The sequence below is a fragment of the Bos grunniens genome, chromosome 11 (genome assembly GCF_055505025.1).
Source record: "Bos grunniens cultivar Pamir isolate PY7600 chromosome 11, Bosgru_T2T1.0, whole genome shotgun sequence".
NCBI classification, from domain to species: Eukaryota; Metazoa; Chordata; class Mammalia; order Artiodactyla; family Bovidae; genus Bos; species Bos grunniens.
Window position 1 is genome coordinate 44777225 of NC_141175.1, and position 25114 is coordinate 44802338.

Genomic DNA, 25114 nt, shown 5'->3' on the forward strand with positions numbered 1-25114 from the left:
TAAGAGAGAGAGATAGTGTGTGTGTGTGTGTGTGTGTGTGTGTGCGCGCGCGCGCGCACGCACGCACTTGTGTACTCTCACACACACTTGGGTGTATTGGGTACATTCAAATTATAGTGTATAACATAGGTTATGTAACGGCCTTATATGATAGCTAAATGCATATGGTGAGCTCTTTGGTAAAAGTGGGGCTTCCCTGATAGCTCAGTTGGTAAAGAATCCACCTGCAATGCAGGAGACCCCGGTTTAATTCCTGGGTCAGGAAGATCTGCTGGAAAGGGATAGGCTGCCCACTCCAGTATTCTTGGGCTTCCCTTGTGGCTCAACTGGTAAAGAATCCACCCGCAAAGCAGGAGACCTGGGTTTGATCCCTGGGTTGCGAAGATCCCCTGGAGAAGGGAAACGCTACCCACTTTAGTATTCTGGCCTGGAGAATTCCATGGACTGTATAATCCACGGGGTCACAAAGAGTTGGACACGACTGAGCAAGCTTCACTTTCACTTTTTTTTTCCTTTGGTGAAAGTGGAGTTTTTCTGGATGTGGCATTAAATTGTAAGCAAATACAAATGGTATATACTTGAATACAGTTATCTGTTTCAAAATACAGCTGTCTGAGTGTACTTCTGATAGATAAAGTAGCAAGTGTTTTGTACTGTGAAATGAAGTCGCCTCCTCTCTGATTCACACTCAGGTTTAAATGGGCACAGATACTTTAGATAGGAAATGTCCTATGCCGTGTGTACATACAAATGAGACAGCACTGAGCAGAGCAGTAGGAAATGCTGCTGTCATGTGAGGCACTAGATAAACCCTTTGTTACTATCATACACACCTTCTTTGCCTCAGAGAACAGTTAATTATGGGACTGGTCTTTGGTCCTAGTGATTGACAGCCATTTTCTTAATGTTTACGAAGTGGGGGGAAGTGTTTCCTATAAGTAACTCCACATTCTTTACAAGCGTTAACAAAGTCTCAGGCTGATTCTGACTTGATGGATTGCAGTTGTCTTCGTTCTCTGCTGGAGACTGAGCCACATGAAGGCAGCCACCCGGAATGGGACTTGCGCGCCAGGCTCTGTGTCCACCTGCACGTCTGGCCTTCTTCCACAAAGCCGAAGAAGGAAGTTTTATTATGGTTAGCCTTATCCCTTTAGGATGAGACTCCCACTTTAAAATGATAATAAGGTGTAGGAGAAGTTGTTAAGCTCCTTGAAGACCAGGCTTTATTCCTGTGCCGGACGACCCACTTTCTGGCAGAGTGCCCAAGGCAGTGTAAATGCGGGATGAGTTAAAGGATTAAAGGAGGTCATTCAGTAAAAGGCAAGTCACCTTTAGAAAAAAATGCTGGGTAACTGCAAAGCACTTTCTTGTGTGTGACATCATCAAAAAGAGTGAGTGGCCTTGAGGAGAGCATTAACACGCCCCTCTGGGTAAGCATTGTAGAGGGGGAAGGAACAAGCCACGGGCCTAGCTTGATGAGAAGCCCGTCTGCGGGTCTGAACGATGACACAAGGACAGCTTTCTTGGTTAAATCGTTATAAAGTGGGGTCTGTGAGACACAGACCAGTGGACTTGTGATTGCTTGGTTTAGATGCTGAAGTTCTGAGAGGAAGGGCCAGCTGCTCTCCAGGCATTTGGGGGTGTCTTCAATCAGGACAGAGCACAGGAGGAGGCTGCCATATCAGGCAAGGTGGGCAGGAGTTAAAACCCATTCCCCAGTGCTCAGGGTGTGAGATAGGAGGTGGTTGTCTCTTTGAAATCGCTGCAGGAATCACAGTAGGTATTTTAAGAAATGTACCCAGTACTCAAACAGCAATACTTATAATCACAGGAAATTGCTTTTAAATTAGTCCAGTTGCACTCAGGTATGACAGCCTATGATGAAACTTAGCCACGGAAAAACTTGGGTTGGGAAATCCTGCACTTGATTCTTGACAGAAAAGCGATAGCAGCTCCATCACTGTGGTCATTTAATACAGCCTAAGCCCTTCACCACATGTCACCAAACAGTCAGGCTCTGTGCGTGATGGGGAAGAAAGCAGTGTTTTGAAAGCATATGCAGTTCTACTAAAACTGTACATGTTCCCCTTTTTCCAACTGCGTTCTTTTCATCATTCCAGGTGTGTTCAAGCTGTAACCTGTGACACCTTTACCTGTTTAGGTCATAGCATTGTCAGTGTTTTCTTGGGTTTTAAAAATAGATCTGTTGGAGGGAGGGAAGTTGAACCTGCTTGGTAACAGGGTAGGTAGGCACAGGCACACAAGCGAGAAAGTCAAAATCACGGTTTCCATGGTAATGTTTAACTTGTCTGTGTCGTACACATTTCTCAAGAAATACATTCAACAGACTACCCAGTGATAAAAATTGCTCCACCGCCACACAGAGGTAGATTTCCCAATGAATTCCTCTGTTGTAACCAGCCCTGGTCAGGGAACTCAGGTCCTGAGTCCTGACCTCTGAAATCGGCATCTTTTTTGAAAACGGGAGGGGGGCGGGGTGGAATTCGTTTCTGTAGGATTGATTCCATCTCCTTCCTTTCTCCTTGTTAGATATATGTTGGGGAAAGGAGGAAAACGGAAGTTTGACGAGCATGAAGATGGGCTGGAAGGCAAAATCGTGTCCCCATCAGACGGTCCGTCCAAGGTGTCTTACACCTTACAGCGCCAGACTATCTTCAACATTTCCCTTATGAAGCTCTACAACCACAGGCCCCTCACCGAGCCCAGCCTGCAAAAGACCGTGCTCATCAACAACATGTTGCGGCGCATCCAGGAGGAGCTGAAGCAGGAGGGCAGCCTGCGGCCCGCGTTCCCCGCCTCCGCGCCGCCCGCCGCCGCCGCCGCCGCCGCCGACCCGCTGGGCTCCAGCTCCCGGGAAGCGCCGCCCGCCTTCAGCCAGCCCGCTCCCGCGCCCTGCGAGCTGGGCGGCGCCGCGGCCCTGGAGGCCTGCCTCACCCCCGCCTCGCTGCTCGAGGACGACGACCCGGACACGTTTTGCACTTCGTCGCCGGCCGCCCCCGCCAGACTCGCGCCTCCCGCCCTCCTCCCGCCGGAAAAGGACAGCTTCTCCTCCGCCCTGGACGAGATCGAGGAGCTCTGTCCCACATCTACCTCCACGGAGGCCGCGGAGGCCGACGGCCCGAAAGGGGACTCCTCCTCCGGGGGGCCCGGCGCGCCTCAGAGACCCGAGGGGCTGCAGGAGGGCGGCCGGCCTGAGGACCCGAAACTGATGGACTCCCTGCCTGGCAACTTTGAGATCACCGCGTCCACGGGCTTCCTCACAGACTTGACCCTGGACGACATCCTGTTCGCCGACATTGACACGTCCATGTACGACTTCGACCCCTGCACGTCCGCGTCGGGGACCGCCTCCAAGATGTCCCCCGTATCGGCCGATGACCTCCTCAAGACGCTGGCCCCCTACAGCAGCCAGCCCGTCGCCCCGAGCCAGCCATTCAAGATGGACCTCACCGAGCTGGACCACATCATGGAGGTGCTGGTCGGATCCTGAGCCCCGGGGCCCCCGCACCTGCTCCCCACCCCACCCCCCGCACCCCGACAGCTCTCCGCACTGTGCATGCACCCTTGCTTGCCTTTTTCTGAGAAGAACATTCTACAAAAGGATCACACTAGTTTTTGCTTTGAGCAGAGTTGGAGTGCCTTCATCCAAGTATGACCACTTTTAATATGCTTTTTTTGAGTGGTTCCTCAGAGACCTACTACCCGGGAATAAGAAAGAATACATTTGAAGACGATGTGGCTGTGTTGAATGACAAAAACAGTTCAAGTGAAGCACAAGGAATAAGTTGGGAAAGCTGTAAATTGCATGTGCATATTTGTCTATTTTTTCTATAAGTTTTATTGCAAGAGTTAAAAAAAAAAAAGAATATATATATATATTATTTAGATAATCTCAGTACCTTTTCCGGCATTTTCGCCCTGTATAGGTTGACTTGGCAATTCAGCCTTTTTAGAGGCATTAACTACTCCTCGTAAGTGTTGCATTTACATGGCTGTTTAGAAACTGCTGCCCAAATTTATTTTATATTTTTGTACAGATTCTGCAGTTTATGATATTGTTTTTCTAAAAACAAATGCTGTTTATACATATGAGATAGCTATTTTGATAGGATTTGCTCACATAGTTCCTGCAAACTTCAGATGTACAAGTTGCACTTGTACTTTTATAGAGTTGTAATGTTTTATATGTGTTTGGTGCAAAGAGAAAATTGGATCAAATCAATCCGCAGTTGATGTCCCCAGATGCAAACACACACACACACACACACACACACACAGCGCTTTAAAAAGGGCCAGGAGATATCACACCCAAATTTCATGAGCACTGACCCCCTGGCATGAACACCCGCCAGCACTGTGACTTCCAAAGCCAGAGCCACGTGTGCTCATCAAGCTTGCATTAAGCAGTTGGCGGGAGGCAGCCATGGAGCTCCGGGTTTACATGATGGTTCTCTTTCGCTTGCTCTCTGAAGGGGAAGGCTACTAAGTATTCTATTTATGCCAAGTCTGCGCTTTTAATTGTTCTTATTTTTTTTTAAACAAAACCCCAGATCTTTCCGTTTTTGGCATAATTTTTATGAAGACCTGAAATTTTACACACGAACAGAATTTTATGAAAAGCGACCAACCTCTTCATGGAACTAAACCCTATTGCAATGTTTAGGGCTCACCAAGAAGGAACTCTTCCCCCGGAAGGCATCCATCATGTTGCTCAGTTGTCTTTTCCGGCTTCCCTTCCCTAGAGCTTTCATTCCCTCTGTTGCTAAGTGCTGAAAATGGCACCGTCACGATCTCCACAGTGAGCCTGACTCTCCTCGGCCCAGCCTGGGATGCACTTGTGTGACGCCCATGGCTCTTGAACCAGGAGTTGGCCCCGTTACATCACGGCCTCTTATCTGGTTGCTTTCTCGAATCAACTGCTTTAACTTCACTTTACAAGGCTGTTTTACCCAAATACACAGGACTGTCTATGCATGTCCCCCTCTGCCCCTACTTTGCCATCCTCTCTCTGCCAGGAGAACTAGCTTTTTATTCCTAGTGATCTACTTTTAATTTTAGAATGTTTGCGATGTATCATGCTTGTTGCCGAAATTGTTTATGGCCTTTCTGTCTCAGTTTTTTCTTTTCTTCCGATGGTACTTCTGCTGGTTACAACCTATATTGTTGAAACGCAGATGGCTTCTTTAGGAGTAACTTTTATATTTATTTAAGAATTTTTAAATTATGGGATTTGTGTTGTTGTTGTTGTCTTTGTTGTTGGTCATTTGTCAATATTCAGTCACCAATTCTGCTCACTTCTTGCCATGGATAAAATTGAGTCTTTCTGGCCAATTAAAAAAAGACAGCTTTATAAAATGGCACTTTATACAAGCCATAGATAGTTTTATTTTTATAATGCACATGGCAAAGCAAATACATTTGTGATGAAGGAACTGCTCATCTAAGCAGAAGATTCATGTATGATATGATTAAATCTTTCTACATTCTGATTTACTCCCCCCCCCACCCCAACCCCCCCCCACCTAAATGTGTTTTTAAAGGCTAATTATCAACTCATTCAAGCAGTGAGGAATCGATCAAATTGCACTGTTCTCCTGTAAGCACCCTCCACCAGACACCTCTTACTACTACAGATGTGTCATTCCCTATAATAGGACCAGGGACCACATAGTTAAGGTGAGGGTTTTTGTAGATGCTTCCAGTGTCACTGTGCCTGTCCATTTGAAGCGCTTCCTTTTCCTGTAGAGAACAAGACCGCCCAGACGCCACGCTTCTGCTAGCTGGAGGACCCAGCAAACCCTCCACATGCCGCACACAGACACATTCGTGTCCGTGCACAATAGTGTTCATTATCCCGGACAATAACAGGGTAAGGCAGCTGATTTGCCATTGTTAAAAACTGATTGATAGTAACTTAGAACAACTGTACTTTGGTTGGATTAGCAAATTGTGTGTTTAAACAAGTCCCATATGTTGGGCAGCAGTTCAAATAAGCACTGCGAAATGTTGCCCACACGTGGTTCTCCCACTCTCCCGCATTGATAAGGCTGGGCTTCAGGATCAAAACAAAAACCCCCAACAGCAGCACGCAAGTGCTTTTTAACTCTGGATACCCTTGCCATGAATTCTTGGTATTCAAGGTCTAATGAGGAAGAACAAGGGAAGTTAGTGGCCCTTTTTCGAAAGAACAAAACCACCAAGTGTTCCAGTTATCTTTGTGTCTTATTTTGACAAAGCGATGTCCCAACAGGGAAGAACGTGAGCCTGTGTGTGATCTCCGAGCCCCAGTTCGAGCGTGGGACGTGCGTCCACATGCCACCGGTGGCAGTGCCTTCCCCCTCCTGAAGGACACCACATGGGTTTCAGAGTCAGGCAGGCAATGTGAGGTGCCTTTACGAGAGCGACATGCTGGGTGGGGCTGGGAGAGGACAATTATTGACAGTGATGTGCAATGAAGTGACAAGATGAGAGCAGAATAATAAGAGCTTTGAATTTGAAGTGATTTTTTTCATAAGTTATTTATTCCTTTTTTTTTTCTGTGTAAATATATTTATTTTACTGTGGAGCTCTAACAACATCTGGATGGTAACATGTGCAGAATGTAAGTAGGAATGTATTCTGTAGGAATGTCAATCTGTACTAGAAGGGGGTCTGAGCCAGACCCCTGGGTCTTCTCATCGTATGCACAGTCCACATTCATTTTTACTCTCTTCTCTAAAATATGGGTCTATTTGAAATATGCAAAAGGTATGGATGAGGAATGTTTTAATACCTCCAAATTTTTAAGAAAAGCATCAAAGGGTTGATATTTTTTAACTTTTTTTAGTCGCACTTTCTCTCTATGACAGAAGGGGCAACCATACCACTGACACCCTCGTTCACACCAAAGGGTGAGAACTAGCCAAGCCACCTCCACCGGAGAAGTGTCTTTCTCAATTGTGCTGTTTATTGCCATAGCCCCTCAGAGTGTCCCAACTGCCCTGAGATCAATCAAGGAAAATTTCTTAAATAAATAAACTCCAAAGAGCCAAGTGTCAACTTACGGATCATTTTTAAAGCTTAAATTTATTAACCACCCTTGGTGGTAAATAATGAATTATGAATCTGCAGGGCAGCCTTCTCAGATGACAGATGTTAAAACAAAAAAAAAAAAAGAAAACCAACCAGAGAGAGAGACTCTACGTTGTGCAGCGATTGTTATTCTCTATATGAATTGTCTTAATTTCAAAATCTTGCTGTTACAAATTGAACCTTTATACACTTTCTGAAAAGAATTGAAAAGAGCATATTTAACCTTTTCTGGCTGTAAATGGTTAACTTCCTGTAACTGCCAGTGGCAGTGAGGTGTGTGCGTCCTGCTTATGTACAATTGTTTTCAGGGCTTCTGAGAATGAGTCTAAATGGTTCTTGAAAATTAGCCAGGATCAAGTACTATTGCAAACAAAGCCAGTAAAAATTGTGGATGTCTTTTGGGGATAACAAGTTTGGAAGAGAAGTGTGGTCCATACAACCAAGATTTGGAACAGATGTACATAGCAACATGTTTGGTGCATGGTTTTTGAGGAGGGCTTTTGTCAAAAAGGAGGTGTAACCTTTCCCCCACAGACCTGAGAGCTGTGCCTTTTCTATGCAATATTACAGACGTTACATCAGAACCCAGATGGTTGTATTCACATGTAGGTTTGGGCTGTAATCTGAACAATTGGACAGATTAAATGTACATGGAAATGAGCAGTCTTACTTTTGTAGTTTTATATTATACAATAAACAGTTAAAAGATGAGAGAGGTGTGTTTGCAGTTTCCTTCTGCCTGGAGTACAGCCAGCTTGTATGTCACCGTCTGCCCGTGTCGGTGAATGGTGCCCCTCCCACCCCCCACTGCCTCCCCTCAAGTTGGTGCTATCACCGTCTCCCTCTGTCTTGTCTCAGAAGCACTTTTCTCTGTTGGTTCTCCCGCTGCCCCTTGGGTGCTTCTCAAACCTCCTTCTCCAACTCTTTCTAACATTGGGTTTTTCCCAGGGTTCAGTTGGTGACTCAGCTCTTTGCTGAGCCTCTACTCTGCTTGTTTTCCCAAGGGTTCCTAATCCATCCAGGACTCTGAAAACTTATTTCCAGCTCCTACCTCTCTCCCAGCTTCCCTGGTGGCTCAGACAGTAAAGAATCTGCTTGCAATGCCGGAGACCCGAGTTCAATCCCTTGGTTGGGAAAGTCCCCGAAAAAGGGACTAGCTATCCACTCCAGTATTCTTGCCTGGAGAATTCCGTGGACAGGGGAGCCTAATGGGCTACAGTCCATGGGATCGCAAAAGAATCAGACAGGACTAACACTTTCACTTTTTCACCTCTCTCCTGAGCTCTGGACTTCAGCCAAGCTTTGCCATCTCATACTCAGTACATCTAAAACAGCCTCATTTTCCCAACAGGGCTGGTCCTTCCTCTTTGGGCCTCTCTTTGGCCTCATCACCCTTCTCCTAGGTGTATTCCAGCAGCTTCCTTTCCGAACCTACTACAGCTTCTGCTTCCCCAGCTCAAGCCGTCTTCCCCCTTCACCTCCAATTATTCCACCTGCTTCCTAGCTGCTCTTCACTGCCGTTGGGTCATTTCTCTAACACCCTTGTGGCCAGGTTTGGCGTGCCAAAGCACAAGTGGTTCACAAATTTGTTGCACATCCTCTGGCAGCACCACCCCCCATTTATACAGTCTAGCTCCCCTCTGGCCCCTTCCCCGTCCTCCATAGGGTCGTGGGGGAGACCCAGTGCTATCTCCTTGGCAGCTGGGCCATCTTGGAGGGAGTCATGGGATGCCAGCCTTATCTGCTCTGGGTAGTTTTGGGCCACTCTTGCCAGCTGGTGAGGGAATGGGGCTGGAAAATGAGGGTTCTGGTCAATCAGCCATGGAATATGGTGGCAATTGGGGAGCACTTGAGAGCTGGTATAGGTTGAATTGTGTCCTCAAAAAAAGATCTGTTAAAAATTCTGACCCTCAAGACCTTAGAAAGTGACCTTAATTTGGAAGTAATTTTACTATTTTAACTTTAAAATTTATCAAACTTAAATGAGTCAAGTTGGGTGGGTCCTAATCCTAATGACTAGTGTCCTTATTTTTAAAAGGGGAGATTTTGACACAAGCACAGAGAACAAACACCCTATGAAGATGAAGGCGGAGATCGGGGTAGCATGTCAACACACCAAGGAACACCAAAGATTGCCACCAAATCACCAGAAGCTGGAGGGGGCAGGGGTGGCATGAACAGATTTCTTCCTCAGGGCTCTCAGAAGGGACTGACCCTGCTGACACCTCAGTCTCTGACTTCTAGCCTCCAGGATGATTTCTATCGTTAAGGCCACTCTGTGTTACGGCAGCCCTAGCAGACTCACAGTGGGGAGAACGGGCTTAGCTCAATTCAGACAGCCCGGTGGAGATGCTCATTAGGGCACTAGAAATAAGAGGCTGCTGCTCAGTAGAGAGGTTTGTGTCTGGAACATGAGCATCTGCTACTAATTAGAGATGGGACTTGGGTGACTCGTTCAATTTCTGTGCTCCCGAGGAGGAGATAGTCATGGCTACTAAGTCTGTTGGAAGATGTTGACAGGGCAAGAAAAATGCAAGCTGTGGATGTTGTCCATCCTCTCGTGCCTCCACCTGCACCAAGTGCAGTAAGCACTCAGAACATGTGTTGAATTGAAAAAACAAACAGGGACTTCCCTGGTGGTCCCGTGGCTAAGACTCCACGCTCCCAAAGCAGGGAGCCCGAGTTAGATCCCTGGTCAGGGAACTAGATCCCACATGCCACAACTAAAGATTCTACATGCCACATCGAAGACCCAGCACAGCCAAATAACTAAATAATATTAAACAAACACTGTAGTTGATTCTTCTCTCCAGAGGAGAGAGAAGCACAAAGCCTGATCTTCCTTGTCTGGGTCCCAGACCCACTCCCATCCGGCCCTCTGGTGGCCCCTGTCGCCAGCACAGCATGCATGCTCTTGCTTGTGCCCCCAGACCTGCTGTAGAAGTTTCATCCATTACCCGCAGGCCAAGCTTAAGTGCCTGCACAGGAAGACTCCTCCTTTTCTGGAGGACTCTGCCTTTGCAAAGACACTTAGCAAGGCCAACTGTGTCTCAGGCTAGCTTCTGAGCTACCCGCTGCTACCTGTACAACTGTGCAACTGTATTTCCTGTGCTACCCCCTGATGTTTGGGAGAGCAGTCACCTTGTTGATGTTCATCTCTGACAGGCCAGCAAACTTCAGCCCTTGGGCCAAATCCTGCCCGCTGCCTGTTGGTGTGAGTTTTATTGGAACATGGCCACAGTTGTCCGTGTGTATTGTCTGACTGCTGTCCGAGTGCAATGGTCACAGAGACCGTATGGCCCTCAAAGTCTGAAATATTTGCTCTTTGGCCTTTAACAGAAACAGTTTACCAAGCCTTGATCTTTACAAACCACACAGTGCTTAGGACAGAATCTGACCATAGTTGAGGCCAGGCCATAGCCGTTTCATTCAGGGTCTTAGACCAGGACGTCTAGAAAGGGGTCTGGAAATTGGCACAGTACAGGGGTTGGGAGTCAGTGCTGGAGGGGAGGTTTGAGGGTTACAGAGGGCAGGGGAGTCAGAAAAGTCACACAAAAATGGAATCTTCTGAGGGCTTAACACCTGGGGAGGCTTAGATGTGGACCTTCTGGCCAAAGGGCCCCATTTTACAGATGTGAAAGCTGAAACCCAGAGAGGGGAAGTGACTCTTGTTTATGACAAGAGAATGTAGTGTGAGGGTTCACGGTTTTGCAATCAGACTGCCCGAGTTTGAGTCCTGCCTCCATCATTGATGGCCTATATGTGACCTTGGACAAGTTTTCGAACCTGCCTACACCTCAGCTTTCTCATCTGTAAGATGAGGGTCATAAGTGAGCTTATCTCATGAAATGATAGAGATCACATGTGAAGCACAACAGGTCTAGGGCATTAAAAAAAAAAGAAATCCTCAAATGTTATCTGTAGCAAACATGGCAGTGACAAGGCTAAAATCCAGGCCTCCTCTTGATGTGGGGTTTTAGGTCAGGCCTTTAAGCAAACCTGGGGCCTCTTAATATTGAAAGCACGATTTATGGGAGCACCACCATCTCCCTAACACCACACTTGTCATCATGGCATTCAGTTGTGTATTTACTGAGGACACTGTGCTCCAAGCTTGTATGACAATATGGGGTCCCAGAGTCCCTATTGTCTCTTCTGTCTTTGCTTTTAATGTACATTTGCTCATTTGCGAGAGGAATCTTAGCTGAATTGGGAGGTTCGGGATTACCACTTGCTGAGCACTCACACAAGCCAGACACCACTGGGTGCCATGTGCATGATCTGGTGGACTCTGCCCGAGCCCTTTCAGGTTTATCTGGCCACCTCCACTTTATAGAGGAGGGAGTCTGGACTCAAAGAGGCTAAGCAACCTTCTGAAGGTCACACAGCTGGCACATGGCAGAGCCAGGATTGCAGGCTGGGCCTCTCTGACCCTTATAACCCCTTCAGCACACTCTCCTATCACCCATCGTCACTGCTGGTGTCATTCCAGCTAGGCAGGTGCTGCCTGGAGGCTGAGCAAAGTGAGGGAGTCAGGAGATGGTGGCCCAATCAGAACTTCACCTCTGTCACTTGCCTGACCTTTGGACAAGCCGCTTCTCCCCACCTCTTCTCCACAGGGGTATGGCTCCCTCCCAGCACACTGAGGCACTACCCTGAGGGACAAGAGAGAAGGTGTCCCAGTGGGGCCAGAAGTGAACCAGGAGTTGGGACTGCTTTAACAGGGCTGAAGACGCTGTGTGACCTTGGATCGGCTGCTTCTCCTCCCAGGGACTCGGTTGGCTCAGTGGCCAAGGAAGGAGGCAGGACTACGTTCATGCCACATGCTTTGGGCTGTGCTTCTTCCTGGCTGCAAGCTGGAATCATGGGGGCCTTCGCCAGCATCCCTGGGCACAGAGCCCCAGGCCTCGAGAGTTTACAAAACCACTCAGGTGGGAGGAGCCGCTGCGCTCAGTCCCCCAGCACCAGCCTTCCCAGCTGCTGGGTGTGCATGACCACGACCAGGGAGGCGCACACACTGGCGCCATCCCTGGAGCTGGGAACCCCCTTGTAGCAGGCTGGCTGCTCCAGCCCCACAGCCGGCCTGCTGCCTCCTTCCCATCCTCCTCCCCCCCTCCCTGGGCAGGGAAGCCAAGCTGCCAGCTGCTAGCAAGGCCTATTGTTCAGCAGTGACAAGAAATGGTTGCAGGAGCCCAGGCCCCAGGAAAGGCTCGAGACGGTAAGGGGGAGGGGTGGGCCAAGCTGGGGAGATGTCTTCTCGGGGTTTGGCCTGCCTGCCTGGAGAAGCCAGAGCACAAACACACCCAACAGACTTCTTCACACTTGTCTCCTCGGGATGTCATCATCGGAAGAAGTGCGTGTCGCTGTTCCTGTGTGTCAGCGTTGCCGAGTCAGGCTGCCTCTACTCGAGGATTTATGGTCACTTATCTCCCAGCTGAGTGCTGAAAACGGTGCCAGGTGGCCAAGTGCTTTGGAAATGCTGTTGTTCGAAGTCAGTCCAATCCACGCGCTCATGTGGAATGCTGCCTCCTTGGGCCTGGAGAGGTTCCAGGGAAGGCGACAGTCATCCTGGACGTGTGTGTGTGTGTGTGTGTGTGTGCGCAGTTTAGCAGTGTAGGAAGCATTTCACATACATTTGTGCTGTTTGATTCTCAGGACAAATCAGGAGTGGGCGGCAGTGGAGGGAGGCTAAGCTTGCTCGGGAAAACTGAGGTACACAGAGGGGCAGGGGCACCGGCCCAGGCTCTAAACGCCTACCTTTATTACCTTCTGGTGCTTCTGAATTTAAAGAAACTGGCCTGAAAGTTAACTATGAAAAAGAAGGGTCAACAGCCTACCTTGGAGCTTGGAGTCACAAATCTCTTAGAACTTGGTAACAGACTCACTAAGAGCTGCAGCCATTAGGAGCTTCCATTCAGTCCTTTCTGTCCCTGAGAGTCTTTCTCCCTTGCCCCCACTGGCACACACTCTCCCAATGTTGAGGGGAGCAGAAGGGGCTTAGCTAAGGGGGCACCAATGCCCTTCCTCAGTTCTCAGCTGTGAGGCTTACCTAACTGTGACTCCTGGAGCCAGCCCAAACACTCAGCCTAAAAAGACCCGCACTTGGAAGGTCAACCAGCTTATGGACAAATGCTGAGTCCTCTACTCGCCCCAAACCCAACTGCCGTTCACAGGCCTTGCGGATGTCGACCTTCTGCAGCAGTCCTGCCCCTGCGCTGGCTTCTCTCTACCTCCCGGGACTCCCCCAACTCCCTCCCACACTCCTCCGTCTCTGACTTGAAGCCTCTCCCTGCTGCCTTCTCCTCCTTTTGGTCTCTCCCTGCCTCCGTATGTCTCCTACTTTACTCCTTGGAAGCCATCTTTGCTGCTGCAAACTCTGCTGAGGACACCACCTTTCTGCCCTGGAGTCTTCCCCCTCCTCTTAGGTCCAGGGAACTGGGCTCCAGCTTCTGGGCTTTGAGGCAAGCCTAGCGGGATCAGAGGCTCCAGGGCTTGGGTTTCTTGAAGTCCAGGACCTCTGAGTCACCAGGCAAGGGCCCTCAGAGTATCTGAGCAGGGCTCCCCTGCTGCTCCAGGGCCCTGAGTACCTGGCTTCGCCATCTGGGGCCATCCAGACTCCCAGCTGCGGGTCAGTGGGGATAAGAAGTTTTCCAGCTGTTTTCCAGGTTGGCCTGAGCAGCTCTGACTGGCCTGAGTCCAGCTGGGCTGTGGGTGTGGAGGGAGTCTCTAGGCAGAGAGGAAGGGCTCCCTGGGCTGGCTGAGCTTGTAGGGTGCGGGGGCAGGGGGCTGGCAGAGGGGGGCTGTGATGAAGAGGTTGGGGGCTGTGCCAGCAGGGAGTGGGCAGTGGAAGAGGCTTGGGTCATTTTTCTAAGGGGCCCTCAAACCAACTGTGCAGCGTGGGCAGGGGCTGCTTGGGACGCTGCACGGGGGCCGACAGGTACAGGGAAAACCTGTGCCCACAGGAAGATGGAGGTGGGGCTGATTTCTTCTGTAAAACACCTTCTCTCTGCTGGACACTGGACTAGGTCTTCTCTTGGCCACCCACTCACAAACTCAGGCAGGGAAACTGAGGCCCAGGAAAGCTAAGCAAGTTGTCCAAGGCAGCACAGTTGGTATGATATTTGGGGTCTGCGTGTACCTACAGGCCTCTGTTCAGCAAGACACGGACACGTCACACTACTGCTGATGGGGGCCTGGGCCACACTGTGGGCCGTGGTGGAGACAGTGCCATGAAAAAGCTTGTCTAGCTGTCTTGGGGCTGGCTCAGAGTGGCATGATCTGTCCCCTAAATCCTAGCAGTCTGCATCCCCAGCCTGCCAGACCCCTCAGTTTGGCTACAGGGAAGAATCAGATGGGCAAAAGAAACTTTGGAGGCCAAAAGAGCCTTGCTCACTGATATTGTGGGTCATAGCAAACAGAGGAGAGAGCTCTTTATAGCTGGAAGTGATCTGCAAGCTTGTCTAATGGTGGAGGCTGCAGGAAGACAAAGCTGGGGCAACTACAGGTTAGGGAGCCCTTGGACTTTCATTCAATTCACCTTTGTCCACTAGTCCCTCAGTATCCTCATCACATCAGATGGTGCCTTCATTCCTAACAAGCTTCCGGGAGATGCTGGTTCATGGACCACACGTTGAGTAGCCAAGTGTGCGATTACGTCACTCTTGCGCTCCGTCGACTTTCTTGGAATAAAATCCAAAGTTCTTATCGTGACTTTTGCAGCCCCTGCTACTTCTCCAACCTTACATCTCTCCTCTCTCTGTTCTCTCCTCTCTCTGTTCACTTTGCTCCCACGGCCCACGGCCTTTTGCTCCTACAACATGCACTGCTTCCTTAGAGGGTGGCTCCCTGTGCTGATTGGGTGCTCGTATCTGGGCTGGAATTTGTGTGTTTTTGAGGCCATATCCCCAGCGCCTGATACAGGGACTGACCCTCCTGGGTAGCTACTTGATGAAGGAATAGACAGACTAGATTCTTCTGGATGTCAGGGCTCGAGGACTGAGCGAAGCAAACTGGCACCTGCCCCTCTGCAACCCACAGCCTTGTTCCCCAGAAGAAAGCTGGGATGAACCAAGAAACCCATCAGGCATGGTCAATATTCCTGACTTCTTCCTATGTCTGACCAGGGCTGTTTCCCACCCACTGTCTCACTAACAGCTCAGCAAGGCAGGTGCTGCCATGACCATCTGCTTCTCATCAGACGGTGGGCTTCTGCCTGCTGCTCTTTAGGGCTCCACTTGCTGTCCCCTGGGCCAGTGACCTGAGTGCCTCACCCCTTCCTCTCTCAGGACCAAACCTGGGGTGACCTGTGGGACTTGGAGAAGAGGTCAGCTGCCATGCCCTGTGTGCTTAGGCTGGGGGCCACACCCAGGCCCTGGGCATGTGAACCATCCACACTCCTCGCTCCCCAACACTGAGGTCTGGGAGGGGTGAGAAAAGGGAAGGTGAGGGCATGCTACCTCCAGTTTGTAGGGAAGAGCCCCCAGGGGCATCGTCTAAAGCCAGATAATTGATTGAGATAATGAGGTGCGTGTTGGTCTTGCTGCCAGGTAAGAGGTACTTGCCATTTCCAACTGGTGGAGTTGTGTGTTCCTAGTCTGCACCTCCCTGCCCCATCACCTAAAGGGAGCAGAAATCTCTTTAAAATTATTTTTAAAGATTTTTAAATTAACAGGCTTTTTTTTTTTTTTCAGAGCATTTTTAGGTTTATAGGAAAATTGTGCAAGAAAGCCAAGTTCCCTTATAGTCTCTTATCCTGCTCCATCAAGTTTCCCCTGTGTTGACTTAACATATAGCTCACAACCTAAAAGTTGAGAATTCTGTTTTATTCAGTAGGCATATGTAGGACTTCAAGCCCGGGAGACAGCATCTCAAGTGACCCTGAGAGAACTGATCTGAGGAGGCAGGGGGCAATGGGCGAAGGGGAGTTGTCAGGTTATATAGAAGTTTACAACAAAGGGCAGGTAGTCTGAACATCAAAAGTATTTTTGTGAATTAAAGAAAACCATCTATCTCAAGTTAAGAACTTTAGCGTTTTTTTCTATGTATTGGAAGATGCAAGAGCCTGGGCTCACTGAAATCATTCCTTTCATAGGCATCTCAGCTATCTGGGGCCAGTATCCGGAGTTTTTCCTCAGTGCTCGCCGTAAGAGTGGTTGCAGCCTGTTGGCTGCCGGATTGCAGGTATTGTTCTTCCTGGTTGCCCTGGAGGGCTGGAATTGCTGGTGACTGTGACATCCTTGTTCACTGACGGCAGGAAATACTCCATTTCTCACCTGTTAGTAACATTTTGCATTCATGTGTTATATTTTTTGCAATTGATTAGCCAATATCGATACATTATTATTACCTAAATTCCACAATTGATGACAGGGTTCACCCTTTGTGTTGTACCGTTCCATGGGCTTTGACAAATGTCATGTGTGCAACATCATGTGTCATACAGAACACTTTCACTGCCCTAAAAATACCCGGTGTTCCACCTGTTAATCCCTGCCCTCTCCTCTTGGCAATCCCTGATATTTCTAATAACTCCATAATTTTACTTTTTCCAGAAGGTCATATAATTGAGATCATACAATATGTAGCCTTTTCAGACTGGCTTCTTATTAGTAATACACAGTTAAGTTTCCTCCATGTCTTTTCATGGCTGGTTAGCCCATTTCATTTTATTGTGGAAGAATATTCTGCTGTTTGGATATTGAAACCCAGGAGTACCCTCTGGGGCTCCTAGGCACAGAAGCCATTTTTTTGTCCCCTGTTTCTTGTTGGGTCTTCCCTGGTGGCTCAGACGGTAAAGAATCCACCTGCAATGTGGGAGACCTGGGTTCAATCCCTGGGTTGGGAAGATCCTATGGAGAAAGGAACGGCTACCCACTCAGGATTCTGGCCTAAAGAATTTCATGGACAGTATGGTGTTTTTTGTAGGCATGACTCCAACCTCCATGACCTTCCCTGAATTCCAAAGGGCAGATATGAACAGTTAATCTGAACAGCTAATCAAGGGAGGAGCAGCCAAGAAGCCACCTGAGACAAGATTACAGGGACCAGAGAGCTCATCAAGACTAGGAGACCACCTGAGACCCTGCACATGCCCTAATCTTGTCAGCAACCCCACACCCACACAAATATAACTATTTGCTATAAAAATTCCTCAACATATCCTCCCAGGTTGGCACACATAGTTTCTCCAGGCAGAAGCCTGCTGTGTCCCCCTCTGCCTGGCAAAGCCATAAGGCTGTCTTTTCTGCTTCACCCAAATTCTGTCTCTGAGATTTGATTCAGCACTGAGTTATAGAGAGGCTGAACTTTCGGCATCAATATATGATGTTTTGTGTATCCATTCACCTATTGAAGGACATCTTGGTTGCTTCCGGTTTCTGGTGGTTATGAATAAAGCTATTGTAAACATTTGTGTGCAGCCTTTTTGTGTGGGCATAATATTTGAACTTGTTTGGATAAACGTTGAGCATGATTGCTGGATCATGTGGAATCACCGACTCAATGGACATGAATTTCAGCAAACTCTGGGATATAGGGAAAGACAGGAGACTGGCGTGCTGCAGTCTGTGAGGTTGCTAAGAGTTGGAAACGACTTAGCGAATGAACGTGTATGCGTGCTAAGTTGCTTCAGTCGAGCCTGACTCTTTGCAACCCCATGGACTGTAACCCACCAGGCTCCTCTGTCTATGGGGATTCTCCAGACAAGAATACTGGAGTGAGTTGCCATGCCCTCCTTGGTGGGGATCTTCCCAACCCAGAGATCAAACCCATGTCTCTTATGTCTCCTGCATTGGCAACATATCACTCTGTTTAATTTTCTTCATAGCTTTTTATTATCATGTGAAGTTATGTTTGCTTCCATCTTCTCCACTTCTTCCTTCTTCTTTTTCTCTCCTATAACATACAAACCTCCTGACAATAGGGACCTGTCTTGGTCAATAAACTCCTCAGACACCAGATGGTCCGGCAACCCCAGATACTTATACCACACTGGGGAGGGGGATGCTAACCAGCAGCCCCTGAAACTTGACTGATGTCATGTTTTCAAGTAGCTCCCTGGTTGGGGACAGGACCTGATTGACCACACAGACAATAGAGAAATATGATATTTTCCCCTGTGTGCTGAGGGCCAAGTTCACAGCCTCCCGGGTGGCATGGAACAGCAGCATGGGTTGTCAGAACAGGGATTCTATCAGAGGCAGAGAAAACTGGGTGGGAACCAGCTTTGCCTCAGTTTACCACCTCCTCCAACCTGCCCCCGCTCAACAACAGAACAGCTTTCCTTACACTCACCGTTTTCCCTCAGCTCCTACTCTGTTGCACAGCCTTTAGTGGCTCCCTATTGCCATGAGGAAATATGTTTAAAAAAAAACAAAACCCTTTTCAGGCTTTGCAGCCCTGTTTTCTCCCATCCCACTGACTCTTCCCAGGACGCCCTCTTCCCAGCCCCCACCAGGCCCCGCCCACCCTCTGGAGCTCGGCTCACCGCTCACCTCCTCTGGGAAACTTCCCTGACTGCCTGGGCTCACAGGCTCCTGTGGGCCTCCTGTCAGCCCCCGCCCCCGTTAGTTTGCTCAGCTCGCGGGGTTTTGGAGGATTGCTGGGGCCTGTTTCAGAGCTCGGACTCCAGAGGAACAGGGACCGAGTCCAGGGCCTGTGAGCGCCAGCTGGCTGTGGAGTGTGATTTATTGGAAGGGGTAGGAGGGGAGACCGAGCCACCTTGGTGGGGCTAAGATCCCTAAGAGCGCACCAGCTCAGAGGTGGGGCCGGAGCCGTGGAGAAGGGTCCGTGCAGCCGACCCTCCTCCCCTCCGTCTCCTTCCCCCCGTGCGGAGCCAGGCGAGTTGACTCAAGTGGCAGGAAAAATGCTCCCCCCACCCTTCCAAGCTGCTGCACATCTGTGCCCAGACAAAGCCAGCTATTAATCCTAGCTTTTGTGTGAGTGTTTGGGTGTTGAATTCCACTTGGATCTGCCAGCTTTTGGAAGGGGAGTTTGGAGGGGATTTAATGACAACAAAAGGAACCCACTGAGGGGAATGGGAGGGGACCAGGGGGGCTAAGAAACCCAAGTGCATTCACTCTGAGCCTGGTGAGGGCTCCTGGGAGCTCAACTTCGGCCAGAGCCTAGCAGCCTAACGGGGCTCCCAAATTCCCAGGGTTTGAGTCACAAAAAGAGGCCACGCCCCAGGAGAAAAACCCCAGCTTCACCGGCCTACTGTCTGCTCCAGATACTGCCTGACAGGGCCTGGCCACTGCCCCTGTCCCTTTCAAACCAGGGTAGCCCCTTACCCCAGGGACCAAGCCCAGGTCAGGGAGAGCCTTCAAGGCACCAGGAGTCCCCAGCACAGCCATGAGGGCAGAAGGCCTGAGCAGTGGGCTGCCTGATGGCCTCGACCCACCCCTCCTGAGAAGTCATTGAGCACCTGGTCCCGGCCAGAAGTTCCACCTCCAGGAAATCCAGTCCCCACCAACCCTAACTCAGCTGAGACATTAGAATAGCCCAGGACACAGTCCCAGTGTGTGTGTGTGTGTGTGTATCTAAGAATGTTGGGTAATTCTGAGGGGGGAGGACCTGCCGCCCCAGGCAGGTGTTATTTGACTAGTTTGTGTAGCAGAAGCTCTGCTCTCATTACTAGATTAATAAGCGGCCTGAGGTGTGAACTGAAACCCCCTGATCTGCCCCTGCCCCTCCTGCTTTGTTAATTTCACTTTTTAAATGCATTTCCCATCTGTGGCTGTTTGACTCCCAAAGCTGGCCGAGCTGTTAGGTCACACAGTGAAGTACAAGTGGTTTTAACTCTATGTGGTGCAGAGACAGACCCAGAGCTTCCTCCCGGTTTTTCTACCTTAGCTGAGACGTCTGGTAATATTTATTCATTAATTCAATAGCTGACCAAAGTACTGCTCTGCAGCCCAAGTTCTGCTTTTAGCTGTTGGGCAGGAAACGCACAATGTGGCTGCCTGCTACAACTATGCTTCCGGGCTTAATGAACTGTTTTCTAGTGGCTGTTAGTATGTCCACAGATGTTTTATTCTACCTTAATTAATTCTAGGGCTTCCTGGGTGGCCCTAATGGTAAAACAAACAAACAAACAAACAAAAAACCCCACCTGCCAGTGCAGGAGATATAAGAGACGTGGGTTCAATCCTTGGGTTGGGAAGATCCTCTAGAGGAGGTCATGGCAACCCACTCTAGTATTCTTGCCTGGAGAATCCCATGGACAGGGATTGGGCTGGCTACAGTACATAGGGTCGCAAAAGAGTCAGACATGACTGAAGCTCCTTGCTGCTGCTGCTGCTAAGTCGCTTCAGTCGTGTCCGACTCTGTGCAACCCCATAGATGGCAGCCCACCAGGCTCCCCCGTCCCTGGGATTCTCCAGGCAAGAATTCTGGAGTGGGGTGCCATTTCCTTCTCCAATGCATGAAAGTGAAAAGTGAAAGTGAAGTCGCTCAGTAGTGTCCGACTCCTAGCGACCCCATGGACTGCAGCCCACCAGGCTCCTCTGCCCATGGGATTTTCTAGGCAAGAGTACCAGAGTGGGGTGCCATTGCCTTCTCTGGAAGCATGGCACAATTAACTCTAGAAATAAAAAAGTAAGCTTGAATCATTCATTCATTCATTCATCGCTTCACTCATTCAGGCCCACCAGGTCCTCTGTACTAAAAACCTGAAATGTTCTCCCAACACTTTCCTGCTCTTTGTGGAACAGGAATGCACGGGTGCTATAAAGGCTCTCTCTTCCCAGCATTGTTTCCCTGGACCTGGTCTCTGACAGCCCACAACTCCAACTGCCCTGGAGGCAGGTGGAGAAGAGGGGGGGCTGCCTCCATGATGATGGCTTCCTCTGGGTCAAGGAGGATGCACAACCCCTGTAACTCTCAGATGGAACCTTCTGGAAACCATAAAGCCACTTTATTCCCAAGGGCATAAAGCCCATTTTGTCAGACAGCACCTGCACCAGTTGTTGAGGGCCTCCCTGAGCCTGGGAGAGAGACCTCAGCCACTCCACTGACTGGGGAACCCCATGCCTGGGGACACCTCGCTCTGCACTAGGGCATGTGGATAGGAGCTCCCCGCTGGGTTGACAGTGAGGGGCTTGCAGGCACAGAGATGGTCATGAGGGTTAAGAGGATGGTGAGCTTTTAATCCCTTTGTCCTACTTCATAAAGGTTGGGGGAAGGGTGAAATGAATCCATAGGTCTTGGGGAGCTCTGACACATCTGCCCATGAGCTGCAGTAAATGGAGTTATCATGGAGGGAAGGAGAGTCAAGACGGACAGCAGTCCAGGCTTCTCAGGATGCAGTGCCAGGGTGTGGAGAAAGGCCGGGGGTCCACACCCCTCATCAAGTGTGGCTCCTGGGGAATCAGTCCATGAGCAGAAGCTATGCAGACCCTTCTGCTGTCTATGGCTCTGGGGCTAGGCTTCTCTTTCTCCAGTTTCCCTCCCAAGATGGTCAGAGGACTTCAGTGAGGGTCACAACCATCAGAGACTCCCTGTGTGTGTCTGCCCAGCCCTGGGGCAGGAAGGGTCCAGCTTCCTAAATCAGAAACAATCAGAAGTGCCATTTATTGAGTGCCATGTGCCAGGTGACATGCTAAGCTCCTTACATGGCATCAACTCAGTGAAGACTTGTAACCATCCATGAGGTCAGCACTACTATTATTCCCATTTTATAGCTGTGTACACTGAGACTCAGAGAAGTTAAGGGCCTGATGCCAGGTAATATGGCTAAATGGAGATGAGGCAGGACTTCAAAACCTGGACTCTTCTCTACTCTGCTGGGGATCCCTCAGACCTCTGGATCTTCTTCTTCCCCAGGGCCACCTCTCTCAGCCATTTCTCAGTCTAGCAATGTGGAAAACGCCTGGAAGACAAGGAAAAATCCAATTTGAGCCGCTAGTTTGTCTTCTTGGTCAAAGGTGAGATGCAATGAAGAAGATGAGTGGTCAGGAGATTACCTGGAGGTTTTATTGCCCCATGATGTTGACCTTTCCCCTCTCAGAAGAAAACAGATTAGCAAATTTTGCTCTAGAAAGTAAAATTTTAAAGTAAAAATGAGGTTTTTTTTCCTTTTGACAAAAACAAGTACGCCCTTTCTATGGCAAAACTAGAAAAAACAGAGACAAAAATGTAAAATACTCCCTTTGTGTTACCCAGAGAGGATGACTGCTAAAACCTTGCAGATATTTTTGTCAATATGCACTTTCTAAGTGCGGATACCGGAGAAGGCAATGGCACCCCACTCCAGTATACTCTTGCCTGGAAAATCCCATGGACGGAGGAGCCTGGTAGGCTGCAGTCCGTGGGGTCGATAAGAGTCGGACGCGACTGAACGACTTCATTTTCACTTTTCACTTTTCACTTTCATGCACTGGAGAAGGAAATGGCAACCCACTCCAGTGTTCTTGCCTGGAGAATCCCAGGGACGGGGGAGCCCGTTGAGCTGCCGTCTATAGGGTCTCACAGAGTCGGACACGACTGAAGCGACTTAGCAGCAGCAGCAGCAAGTGCAGATACATACATACACATACCCCTTTTCAGATTCTATTTTCCTAACAGAGCAAAAATTTTATTATTATTATTTGGAAACTGCATTTTCTTTAACTCAATAATTTATCTAAACATCTTTTCAAGTAGGGACATATTTATTCACCTACCCTAATGTATTCAACAGCTGTTTGGTATTCTGTTTTATGGCTGTACCATAATGATTCATTGAACTAATCTCCTAATGTTAAGTAATTAGGAATTTCTACTTTTTGTTCTTCCTGTGATCAGCAACTCTAGTTAAAATCTCCGTGCATCCTTGTCTAGAATCTTGAAGTAAAACTAAGGAATCAAAAGGTGAGAGCGTGTTGTCAGGTAGCCCTCAGGAAAGATTGTAGGCAGGTATCCTCATAAACAGAGACTCCTGCTCCAGTCACACACACACGCACACACACACACCATTGCTATTCCTAGAATATTCTTTCATTAAAAAAAAAAAGGTTGACAATTTGATACATGAAACACTATCTCATTATTGTTTTATTTAGCATTTCTTTCATTATTAATTGGGGTCAACAGTTTTTCATGCACTTATTAGCCATTTTTATTTCCTCTCTCAATTGCCCGTTCATGTCCTTTGTCTATTTTTCTATCGGATAATCTTTCTAACACAGTTATCTTCTTTAGGTGAGTAGTTCTCAACCCTGGCATGTTAGAATCAGCCGGAAGACTTTTTAAACAAAGAATAAAAGTGAGGGAGGGAGGAGGGGGGAAGGAAGAATGACAAGGGAAGGAAGGAAGAAAGCAAAAAGGCTTCATCCCAGAGTAAATATTTGGTGGCGCCTGAGTTTTAATATTTTTTAAAGTGTCCTCGTGCTTCTAATTTGCAGTCATGGCTGAGAACCCTTGTTATAAATTAGGTTTCTCCCACTGTCTGGCTCCAGATGCTTTCATCGCTGAATCTATTTTCATTTCTTTGACACTCAGTTTTCTCTGGTGAAAAATGGGCAGCAGAACTGGGAAGCAACACAGCACCCTCCTCCCAAATTCTATAATCCCATTGAGGAGGCTGGAGTTTCAGGAAAGAGGGTGAGGCAGACGCTGTGGTCAGGCTCTCTGCCAGGTGGATTGGAAAAAATTAAAAATGCTCACTCAGGCAATTAGACTTTCCCTGAAGACAGCCTGAGCTCTAAGAGGAGGGGACGAGGCTGGGGTTTTTCCGAAACTTTGTCTCTCTACGGCACCCGCCTTCAGATGCACAGCAATCTTGCCCTTTCTGGGACTTCGAGGTTTAGAGTTGAAGTCTTATCTGAGACACTTCCTCTCCTTTCAGAGGTCAGCATGAGACAGGAGGGGTATAGCCAAGGTATCAGCACCAACCCCCTGGCTTCCAGGCCTGCCCTGGGCATGGGAGGGCTCTCTGGAGCACCTCCCATGGGCTGCACCACCTCTAATCCACCTGAAGGGTTTATGGCAGTCTCCAAACAAAGTTGAGTACTGTTAAAACTCAAAGGCTCCATCCCTTTCCCCTGCAAGAGCGCAGGCCATGCCGGTCCCACCTGGGGGACAGGATGGGATGAAAGGGTCTTTCTGGTGATTCAGGCAGGAAGGTCCCTGGAAAGCCCCAGGCCGGCTTGGAGCCTCTCCAGGTCAGGAACATGCAGGACGGCCAAACATGGTAGAACATGGTAGAACATGGTTCATCAGCTTGCACCCTGGCCCACTTGGTGCGAGTGTGTGAACCCGAACCTCAGTTTCTTCATGTATGAAATGCTGATGTTTGGGCTGTTGAGAAGACTTTTAAAAAAGCAGTGTATGCACACTGTAGATCCCCAGAAAATGCCTGGAGCGCTCTGTGCCTGTCTCTCCATGGCCTTTCCCTACCCTCACCTGTCAGAGCTGAGGGCAATCTGAGTCCAGCCTGGGAATTTCCATCCCCCTTTCCATCCCCATGGCCCCCACTTATTCCATTTCTCAGGACAGAGGAAGCAGCCCTGCCCACGTGGTCTCCAGGCCCCCAGTGCTAAGTGAAACTGGGCCTCCAAAGCTGTGTCCCTGCACGCAGCCTCCCTGCCTTCTCTCCTACCCTCTCCTCTCAAACCCAACAGCCTTTGCACTTTCCCACTCAGACTAAACTAAACCATGTATTTATAACTGTAAACCTGATTTTTATCAAGCACTTTGCCCCAGGGACCAAGCTTCATTTCCAATACCTTATTGTTTACAGGAAGATTTTTATTACCCCATCTTACAGATGAGGAAAGTCAGACTAGTTCTTCATAACTTGCCTAAACCCACAGGGCATTAAGGAACAGAAGTGGATTCTCATACTACCATGCTCTATGTTTTGTATCATATATACTGACTGCCTGTGTGCTTACCCTACGTGTGTGTGCTATACTGTTTCAGTTGTGTCCGACACTTTGCAACGCTATAAACTGCAGCCTGCCAGACTCCTCTGTCCATAGGGTTCTCCAGACAAGAATGGGTTGTCATGCCCTCCACCTGGGGACCTTCCTGACCCAAAGATTGA

The 25114-nt window shown here is 48.9% G+C and overlaps 1 protein-coding gene across 4 annotated transcripts in view; it reads left to right on the plus strand.

Annotated features, from left to right (window-relative positions):
- The window catches only part of SERTAD2 (SERTA domain containing 2), a 115962-nt gene extending 108159 nt beyond the window's left edge, over positions 1-7803 (plus strand). For all 4 annotated transcript variants that reach the window (XM_086326338.1, XM_086326335.1, XM_086326337.1 and 1 more), the window contains one exon: positions 2551-7803. In XM_086326338.1, coding sequence (XP_086182464.1) covers positions 2555-3511 — 957 coding nt within the window. In that variant the 5' untranslated portion in view covers positions 2551-2554 and the 3' untranslated portion in view covers positions 3512-7803. The remainder of the gene's footprint in view (positions 1-2550) is intronic.
- The last annotated feature ends 17311 nt before the right edge of the window (positions 7804-25114 follow it).